This window comes from Ciona intestinalis, unplaced genomic scaffold (assembly GCF_000224145.3).
Source record: "Ciona intestinalis unplaced genomic scaffold, KH HT000076.2, whole genome shotgun sequence".
In the NCBI taxonomy this organism is placed as follows: Eukaryota; Metazoa; Chordata; class Ascidiacea; order Phlebobranchia; family Cionidae; genus Ciona; species Ciona intestinalis.
The window spans coordinates 6,409-16,851 of record NW_004190398.2 but is presented as its reverse complement, the minus strand read 5'-3'; the positions used below and the strand labels follow the sequence as shown (position 1 = coordinate 16,851).

The 10,443-nt window shown below is 35.1% G+C and overlaps 1 protein-coding gene across 1 annotated transcript in view; it reads left to right on the top strand.

The window, feature by feature from the left end:
- The window catches only part of LOC104266555, a 36,838-nt gene that overhangs the window by 24,916 nt on the left and 1,479 nt on the right, over positions 1-10,443 (top strand). Inside the window, exons 28-43 of the mRNA XM_026838385.1 lie at positions 1,367-1,461; positions 1,796-1,906; positions 2,184-2,335; positions 2,497-2,558; positions 3,040-3,139; positions 3,416-3,574; positions 4,233-4,360; positions 4,954-5,033; positions 6,656-6,807; positions 7,157-7,212; positions 7,477-7,573; positions 8,001-8,159; positions 8,625-8,755; positions 9,373-9,461; positions 9,848-9,946; positions 10,234-10,381. Of these exons, the coding sequence (XP_026694186.1) occupies positions 1,367-1,461; positions 1,796-1,906; positions 2,184-2,335; positions 2,497-2,558; positions 3,040-3,139; positions 3,416-3,574; positions 4,233-4,360; positions 4,954-5,033; positions 6,656-6,807; positions 7,157-7,212; positions 7,477-7,573; positions 8,001-8,159; positions 8,625-8,755; positions 9,373-9,461; positions 9,848-9,946; positions 10,234-10,381 (1,818 nt within the window). The remainder of the gene's footprint in view (positions 1-1,366; positions 1,462-1,795; positions 1,907-2,183; positions 2,336-2,496; positions 2,559-3,039; positions 3,140-3,415; positions 3,575-4,232; positions 4,361-4,953; positions 5,034-6,655; positions 6,808-7,156; positions 7,213-7,476; positions 7,574-8,000; positions 8,160-8,624; positions 8,756-9,372; positions 9,462-9,847; positions 9,947-10,233; positions 10,382-10,443) is intronic.

Below are 10,443 nucleotides of genomic sequence, written 5' to 3'. Positions count from 1 at the left end.
ATCAACAGGAGAAATGGTCGGTTCACATCAAATACAGAACTTGTTGCTGTAATGAGAGAATATCTTCAAATCATTTCTAATATCTCAGGTAAAGTGCTGTTTCATATAATATGCAATGTGCTATAAAAGTTACAAACTTACTGGCCCAAGTTTGCCACTGTTTCAATTTGATGTCGGATAAATTATGTTTAAGTGTCTGAAAAATGCCATTAAATATTAAATTTTTCGTTTAGTATCCCATTCTCAAGTGCAGCAATCATTGAAAGCGATTTCAAACTACAGTGAGCAAATCACATGTCAAGTTCCAAACTTCTACAAATACAACTACGACTCAGTGAATCAAATTAGTGATGGTGGCTTCGATATGTATGATGGTGGAAACCAGGTAGGTGTATGAGAATGGGTTGGCTAGATAATGGAAAACACATTATTGAAACAATCTTTTTTAGATTTACTTTGGCAAAGGGCAACAGTTGGTCAGAGCAAGTTACAACCAAACTTTCAGGTAAGTCCAGTTTTTATTGTCTTTTATTTTTAAAAAGAATACAAAGTAAAATAATCTTCTCACAGTTTCCAAGATTACACATTTTCAACATTGGCTACTTACCCATTCACTGCACTGATGTGGGTTGATGGAAATACCGATGGACAGAATTACACCATTGAGGTGACTGAACTGTAAAACTTCTCAGTTGTACAACTTTTTTCTTAAACTAGCTCACAAATATCCCCAAAAATGTAACCTTTTGAAATTAACTTGTAAGGATCAATTTGTTGTTATAGTACTTAATTTTTGTTATTTTTTGTTATTTTTTTTATTTTAATGTCCAGGTTCGATCAAACGCTGGTGCGGATGGTGCTGGAAGAACAGCAAGAAATTCTGGTTGGTTGTATCCAAATGGTTACGTCGTTCATTTTGAATCATTTCAAATCTACGGCACACAAGACCCAACTATTTGTGAAGTTTATTTCCAAATAGAGAACAATGTAAGTCGAAGTATTGAAATACAAGAATATTTTATTATGCTTTGAGATGTGAAAGTAGGTGTTGGTAATGTGTTAAAAAAAAGTTAAATTGATTTGGGCAATGCTATTTAGATGGGTTGGCTTGATTACATATTTATATGGATAATTTAAATGTGATATTAGGGGGTTTAGTAGTATATACCTTTTTTCAGGCGTGGGGTTCAAATTTCCGCACAAGGGTCATCTTACAAATATTAGGTAATGATCAAAACAACGTACGAAACCATGCAAGTGTAAGCAGTACATCCAGAGCCATGTTTGGATACATGCTTCTATCAAAGTAAGCATCTGAATGACTTGTATTAAATAGATTGCCTTTCTAACTAAACATCTAATACAGACGGGATGTAAGAGGTGATTTAATCACAGAAAATGAAATTCGGAACTCGTTGTATGAGATGGTGAACCTCATAGCTGGACCTGGTCACAACCTTCGTAAGTTACTAAGTTGTATGTTTTACTTTAGCAGAATTTTTTTATATTGGTGGCAAGCATTGATTTTCAAGTAAGTGCATCTGACTTATAATATTTGCTTGAATAGTGGTTGTGGTAAATTGACGAAGTCCATGTTAAAACACAGACAAACATCTTAGTCATTGTGGTTCAATTGAATGGATGAATGTAACTTACTTTATCCTTGCTCGGCCAGAAAACGGCAGTTGTTAAAACACGGGTCTTCTGTTTTATACATGTCGGGTCGGCGTGCTAACGAACTTTGCTACGGTGCCGAATTATATCTTGTACTTTGATATCTATTTTGCATTGACAGCCACTCCATTCCCCATGCTCCCCAAACCAAATGTTGATTCTTCCACAACTGCCATCCCTGCAACAACAACTGTGGATCAACAAACAACAGCAGCAACAACAACAACAACTAGTGAGTTCTCTCACAAATTCTAACTTTTTTTAAATGAAAAAACTTTATAACAACTTTGTTTTTAAATTCCTTGTGCCGTGGCAAAAAAGGCGCGCCTGCCTGTAACTCAGAGGTAATTGGTTCAAGGTTTGTCGCTGGTACCATTGTGGGCGTATGTGTCCTTGGGCAGGATATTTAAGTGGTTGGACTTGATTTTACTAGATTATTAATTGCAATACGATTTTTGCAATTGAACAAAGTGCATTTCCTTTTCTATTATCTACAAATATTTGTTTAGATTTTGCCACCGTCAAGGCCATTGTTTTGGCTTTGAATGCTTCCTCTGACGTTATCACAGCTACGCTACCCAACTTTCATCACTACACTTATGATGGTTCGTCCACATCCATTAGCGATGGTGGCGGCGATATGTATGACGGTGGTAATGAGGTAGGTCAAATATTTGACAATTGGTTTAATTTTTTTAGCAAAAATATGCCAGCACTCATTGCTGCTCTTAAATATATCAAGACGCAAGTACTACACCAATTTTTTTATTCAATATCAAGCAAGGCAATTTAAAAAAAAATTATTTTTTTTGTGTTTAACAGATACAAGTGTTAAACGGAACAGGATCTGTCACAGTTAATTACGGCTTCAACAATACATTTGGGTAAGTCTGGATGTGATAACTGATTGAATACTAAGTTCATGGCTGAGCGTCTTCTTTTTTTGGCTCTTGACCGAAAATTTCGACAGCTTTGATGCGCTTGTACATTAGCGAGCATGCTATTGTACATGATAATGAAAAATACTAAAAATGAAAAAAGGTAGCTTCACTTTCTCCTAATTGTCTATCTTTTTTCACAACTTCTGCAAATTAGGAGTGGTGTGTGTGTTTCCCTATCCCAAGCTTTTTTTGACTTCAGTACATTCCTAGTAATTGATCAATGAAAGCTCTCTTCTTACATGCATGTCACCAAAAATATTCACCTGGAATCCACTCAAAAAATATGTTCACACACGATTCGTGGTTGTTATATTGACTTTCGCTTTGCATAAACATTCTGACTTTGTATTATATTTACTATAATGGGTTTAGTGACTTAGTTCAAAGTGATTTACAATTTAACATTATGTCTTGTTTATTGCAGGAATGACGAGTATCAAGCAGCGAACATCCCTGGGCATCCATTCCAACTAGGAATATGGGTCGGCAATGAGAGAAGAACTCTGAATACACTTCAGATTAGAGTAAGATAGTGGTTTTTATCAAGTACTAACTAAATTATAACTTTTGGAATAAACAACCTTGTTCCATAACAACAGCATGTATGTTCACCTTTAACACTGCCGTAGATTTATTTATATATACATTATATTGTTTCTTGTTGAAATCATACACTCCAATTGCCTGACCGTAGTAACAAAATTCTTTAACAAATCTACGAAAAACAAATGTCAAGAAAGGGCCCAGTAATTTAAAAATCAAAAAAATAGTTTTGTTTAAACTTTATTTGATGTATACAGGTGACTTCGGATTTTGGAGCAGACGGCAGCGGGTCAGAAACAACACAGTCCGGTAACGTAGAACTTGAAAATTTCCAACTCACCTACAAGGCTAGACAGATCTATAATGCCGGTGACCCCAGTGTTTTAGAAGTGTATTACGTTGTTAACAACACCCAGGTATATACTTTAGTAAGATTTGTGAGCTGAGTGTCTAGGTTATCAATATTTTAAACGCAGGCAAGCCTTAAGATTTTATTTATTTTAATTTTAGCTTTTACGAAGGGGTATTCACACACCAATACCCCTTGGTTAAAACTCCAAAATAGCTTAAAACTTAACAGCATGAGTTATTTGGGCAGCCTTATAGTCACAAATCTCATGTCCCCTACTCATGCCCTGCCAGAGGAACTCACCCATACAAAATATGAATAATGAATGAATGTTACTTGGTTTATCCTCTCATGGCCGGAAAGTGACAGTTGTTACAACATGGGTGTTCTATTTCATATACCTTGTGCCAGCTTACAAGTTACCACGTATGTTCCTTTGTGAAATTCATTTTGGTGGGATTTTTTCTTTTTTTTGTATATGACTGATAATTTAGGAAACCTATTAGTGACCACTGGGTTGGAGCAATTGCTGTTAAGTCTTTTATGGGAAAAAATACAGCTACAATGATAACAGCGACAAGCCTTGAATCTATTACCTTTGGATTGAAAGTAGGCTAGACACTTTGCCACGGAGCCGAAAAAAAAACTGTAGTTTAGTTTAAACTTACATTTAAACGCTTTAGATGATTCTAATCTTGGATAATATTATTGTTATTCCTTTGCAGCAATGGTCCTCTAATAATGACTGGTCTTTTACACTTACTGTTGGCATTTCTGGAACTGCTCGAGATCAAAACACAGCCATGCTTAACAGCATGAGCAACGTGTTTTTCGGCTATACTTTATTGTCAGCGTAAGTCTGTTTATTTATACATAACTGATACTGGTTTAAAACTATATTCGTACACATCATGTAATATTTCTCACATGGCATTTGCATACAAATGTTCCGTTTGCAGTCGGGTTTCTCGACTCAGGTTATAACTGATGAGATTGTTTAAACATTCGCTCAATACCTCCGGTTACGCTTGACGGGCTCTTGTTAATTATAGTTTTATGCGCACAGGGCTAAAACAATACTGATAACAAAATACTTGCAATGTGTTTTTATTTCTAAACTGCAACATTGTTGTAAACTGTTATTCAAACAGTATCGTCGGTATAGAAATTTAGTGTTGACGCACCTAAGGAATGCATGTTTAGTCGGCAACACAATCTTTTTAAAATCAAGTCATCATTTAAACACAAATGTGCCAAAAATATTTTTTTGCTTATTTCCCATATGATTGTGAAAAACGTTTATTTTATGCCTAATATCAAGTTACACTAATATGGTCTTATATACCAAGCACACATGGTATGTTATACACCTCATTTCTACAACAACTGAAGAACAAAACATAGTTAAATCATTGTTATACCACACATTCACTTGTAATTCAACAGGAGAAATGGTCGGTTCACATCGAGTACAGAACTTGCTGCTGTAATGAGAGAATATCTTCAAATCATTTCTGGTATCCCAGGTAATGTGCTTAATGGTTTCTGGTATCCCAGGTAATATAATATGCAATGTGCTTAATGGTTACAAACTGAATTATATAACAAAACATATTCATTTTTTGTATGTATAGTAATTACATAGAGTTAGTGTTTCAGTTACGAGGATTTAAAGGCATGAATACAATGAACATGAAATGATAAAGTCATTTATTTTATCCCCATGTGGCTAAAAGTTATAGCATATGCAGTGGCACAGCCAGGGGGGGTTAAGGGTGTCGCTACCCCCCCCCCTTTCAAACCCCCTAAAAATTTAATTAAAAAAAAAAAAAAAAAAATTAAATTTTTGATTTTTTTGGATTAAACCCTCCACCCCCCTTATTTTTTTCTGGCTGTGCCACTGAGCATATGTTTCCATTTCCTACACCAACTCATTAATGACCACTGTGGTAATTTAAGCGTTTTACCAAAAACATAACAGCAGCAGAATCGAGCTTTGAACCAAGTATCATGTTGTCAATATGCAAGCGTTTCAGCTAACGTGCCACTGTGCTGAGCAAGATATAGATAAACCAAGCAGAACAATTAACAAACCAATTAATTCACTAATGGGTTGTCCAAATTTATCAGCCAGACATAAAAAATCCCAAAACATAATCACTAGGGAAGTAACATACTTGGTAACTAGTAACTTGGCTCGAGGTGCATGAACAGAACACCCCTTTTTAGGGCTGTGGATTTTCCCTATTTTTGTTTAACCGTTAACCGTTCAGTTTTAACCGGTTAACCGGTTAACCGATACAAGTGTAATCCTAATAAAAGCGTCTTGTTTTCTTTCGCGAATTTAAAGGCAACTTTACGACGAACGTATGGACTATGCTTGCAATACACGGGCAAACATTCTTAACGATAAAGTAATGCTTTCTTATTCGTATTCAAACCTGTTTTAAAACACCTGCCGTCTAAATAATCAACGTGTGAATTGCAATTATGACGCAGTTATTAACGTGTGAATTGCTATTATATCGTAATCAATTGCCAGGTCAAACAATCGCTATTATGATGCAATGAATCCACGTGTGAATGCCTGCTTTTTCGTAATAAACACGCTGCTTGGCTGAGGAAAACATTTAAGTTGTGTATTGGCCAAAATAAAGTTGCAAAACTAGTTAGCCTGCGGTATTAACAATCAAGATTGATGGCGTAATCGCCATTGTAGGGCACGATCAAAGCAACAGCGTCCCTGCGCACTCTGTCTTATTGCAAAACAACAATCAACGAACATGTGCCTTTCGTGTAAATAAGACAGATATTGATATACGTTTATGCCCTATGACGTCATAGTTCGGTTAACGACTTGAACTTTTCGTTAGCGGTTAACCGAATAGGTTCGGTTAACCGGTTAACCTTTAACTTTTCCACAGCCCTACCCCTTTTATAATGACTGTTGTTTCAAACCAAATACTTCACTAATGAGTTGTCCAAAATTACCACACATAAAAAATGAAAAATAATCACCCACAAAGTAACATACATGGTAACCTGTAAGCTGGCACGAGGTGTATGAGCACCCGTGTTATAACGACTGTCGGGCTACACGGGATAATGCAAGTTGCATTCTTTCATTCCTTCTTTCAATTTTCTGCAGATTCATCTGCTTATGTAGAGCGTTCTGTGCAAGCCATCTCAAACTTCAATCAACAAATTACTGACCAAGTTCCTGATTTCTACAACTATATATACGATTCAGTTGACCAGATTTCTGATGGTGGGAATGACATGTATGATGGGGGGAACCAGGTATAATGGTTTGGTTATGTTGTAGTCATTCCAGCTAATTGTGGATTTTATTGGTGTATGTCGTAGTTTAATAAGATTATCACTTTATACACCTTGTATAAACAAAGACTGTCTATTATATTCTATATACCATGGATCCTGGGATTTAGGCCAGGATTGGTCCATATTCCCAAAACCTGGGATAATACCACCGTTTTTTGGAGCCTGCCGCCTTCCCAAAGGTAGGCGACAATGGCTTCAAAGACTGTCACAAATGTACATTTATGACCACTGTCAAATACCATATACATGCTGAATGTTTTTGGAAAGAAAAAAACACATTATTTACAGTTTTCTCTATTAAATTTAGATTTACTTTGGACAAGGGCGATCACTACAAAGAGCTGTATACAATCGAACTTATAGGTACAATTACTTTTAATTTGATTTTTTTAAATGCTTTTTCGATATTGTCAAGGCATACTTAAGACTGCTAACTCTGAATGAACCAGGGACACAAGGTTCAAAGCTCAATGTCGGGTTCTTGAGCAAGAAACTTGAATTGGTTTAACCCAGTAGTCAGTAATGGCTGGTGCAATTTGTGAGTCGCACAGAAAAATAATAACTTACAAACCTTTTAAATCCCTATTGTAGTTTTCTAATTCATTTAAAGCATATATGCATTTTCAGCTTGTCAGGTCACTTTTTTGCAACTTCGGCCATTCACCCATTCACTGCATTGATGTGGGTTACTGGCAATGAAAGATCAGACAACTACACCATTGAGGTAAAAATATGGCATACCAACTTTTTTACTATTAGTAAAGAAAAAGTAATTTTCTAATCTGTCTCCCAATAAGTATTGGTTCTTTGCTGATTGGATTTTGATAAATTTTCATAACTAGTTACAGTCACTCGTATTTACATATATATAGTAGGGTGGGGGGAGATAGGACACCTTTTCGTTCAACTTTCTCATCCCATTAGGTAGTAAACAAAGAACATTCAAAGAATTATAAAACTGTATCCTCACGAGTTCATGACCCTCATTGACTGTTGTTAATTGTTCAAAACTCTCAGGGTATTTAGATATTATGTGCTGAAGGTGTCCTGTCTTCTCCCACCCTGCTATACTAAACAATTTGTTGTTCTCAAAAAAATCTCCCCATAAACAAAGACCTCATGGTTAAGAATTACTTCCAAAATATTTTCAGGTTCGTTCAAATCTTGGGTCTGACGGCAATGGACTGTTGACAAGATTTTCTGGTTCCATGTACCTTAATAACTACTTGGTCATGTACAGAACCTTCCAAGTTCACGGTGCATCTGACCCCACTGTTTGTGAAGTTTTCTTTCTTATTTCAAGTCCCACAGTAAGTTCTGCATGTTTTCAAAATCCGTATCTTTCTTAACAATAATTTTATACTTGTGTGGTGGGCAATGGCGGTCATATAAAACTTATTTTCTGTTTCATACACTTACGAGTTACTATGTATGCAACTTTGTTTGTGATTCTTAATTTTTTATGTATGGCCAGCAGTTCAGACAATTAATAAAGGACCACTGGATTAGTGTAATGTTTCAACTCTAACTTAACTCCAGATACCCTGGTGTTCTTAGGGCCTTACATATACATTGTAGAATAACCCATTTTTGCAAAATTGTATTTATAACTATAGGCAGCGTGAAGTGAGATACAGCATTGCTTAACACAGAATAATGACTAATTCCTTGTTGGAAATTTTACTGCAAATTTGGTATTTTATAATGTGAATTTGTTTTTATTTTATGGCAATTTTAAAAGCATCCGTTGTTAAAATCGAAATATTTTCCTCCAGGTTTTACAATCCTCTTTTAATCCTTCATTGAACTTGGAAGTTACAACCACAAATCAAAATGGTCTTATAAATCGTGCCAATGTGCCTGGCAGCACAAGAAACACCATGTTCGGTTATTTACTCTTATCAAGGTATAATATTCTACCTTTATGTCATAATTGGTTTTATTCTGATAGGGATTAATCTTGAGTGTTCGCATTTCTTTACATTACATTATCAGTTTAATTACAAGCATTAAATGTACTTTTCATATTTTTATTCTGCTGCTTGGAACAGTGTTTAGTGTATGTGTCTCTAACCCAGAGGTATAGGTTAAAGGCTTGATCCTTCTGCCATTGTGGGCGTATGTGTCTTTGGGCAAGCCACTTAATTGCAATTGCTCAAACCTGGTGCTTCTTTTGAGTTATGTAAAAGCCATACATTAAGACAAAGAAAAAACATTAAAATAATTACCCACAAAGTTGCACACATAGTACCTGTAAAAAGCCATGGGTGTATGAAACAGATAACCCATGTTATAATGACTGTCGTTACCCTGCCGTGTGAGAGTATATAAGTTTAGTTATTAAAAAAATGTACCATTTTTGTCAAGGGTCTTATGTTATATAACCGAAATACAGCATCTAAAAACAGAAGCTGTCATCGTTTTATTTATGCTAGCTTTACCTTTGAAAATGCACATAACACAAGTGTTCCAAATTTAAGTCAATAGTGTAAAAATTTAAGACGAAGAAATATTTCTTTACAGGAAAAATGGTAAATTTATCTCAGAACTGGTGGTAAGAAATACCATTTATGAAACAACCAACCTTATTATGGGTCCTGGCTTTGGCTTAAGTAAGTAATATATATATATACATGATGAAATACCAGATTTACTGTGATTATTTGCAAGCAAAAATTAAACAGACTTATTAGGTTTGGGTTTAAACTTTCATAGCAGCTATTGTTTATTTTCATTTTTTTTTATAAATGGCTTATAGTTCACAGTAGTTCTATAATGTATAAGGTTCATGGCACATTTTTATCCTCGGAATTTCTTTGCTGCACATAAAATTATTAAAAAGGCACATTTTATAATTTTGCAGAACATATTTTAAAAAACTAGTGAAAATTTCCCAGCGCATCCTTTCTTTTTACGCAATCTGTTACACAAAATTTAAAAATTCTGTACTGGTTATATATAAAATGTCCCAACAAAATTACACTAATTTATCTTTTAGCCACCCCCTTCCCTCCTCTACCCCTACCAAACAATAACACCACCCCTTCAAGCACAACAGAAGCTGTTACTGGATCTCCAGCCACAACAGCTGCTTCAAGTTTGTCATTGTTTTATTTTTATACTTGATAAAATTACCTCAAAAAGGTCATGAATTATTACATTATCTGTATAGTATCTCGCCCTGAGGTGCAGCAAGCATTGAGTGCGGTTTCAAACTACAGTGAGCGAATCACATGTCAAGTTCCAAACTTCTACAAATACAACTAAATAAAAAAGATAGAAAACTAACTTCATAATTTACTCTTTTATTCCTAATTTACCAAACATATAAATTAAAACTTTTTAAAAAAATTCCAGGAAAATTAAAAAAATCACTTTTACTAGTCTACCCTCAAGTGCAACAATCATTGAGTGCGATTTCAAACTACAGTGAGCAAATCACATATCAAGTTCCAAACTTCTACAAATACAACTACGACTCAGTGAATCAAATTAGTGATGGTGGCTTCGATATGTATGATGGTGGAACCAGGTAGGTGTATGAGAATGGGTTGGCTGGATATTTAGATAATGGAAACACAATTTTTAAAACCC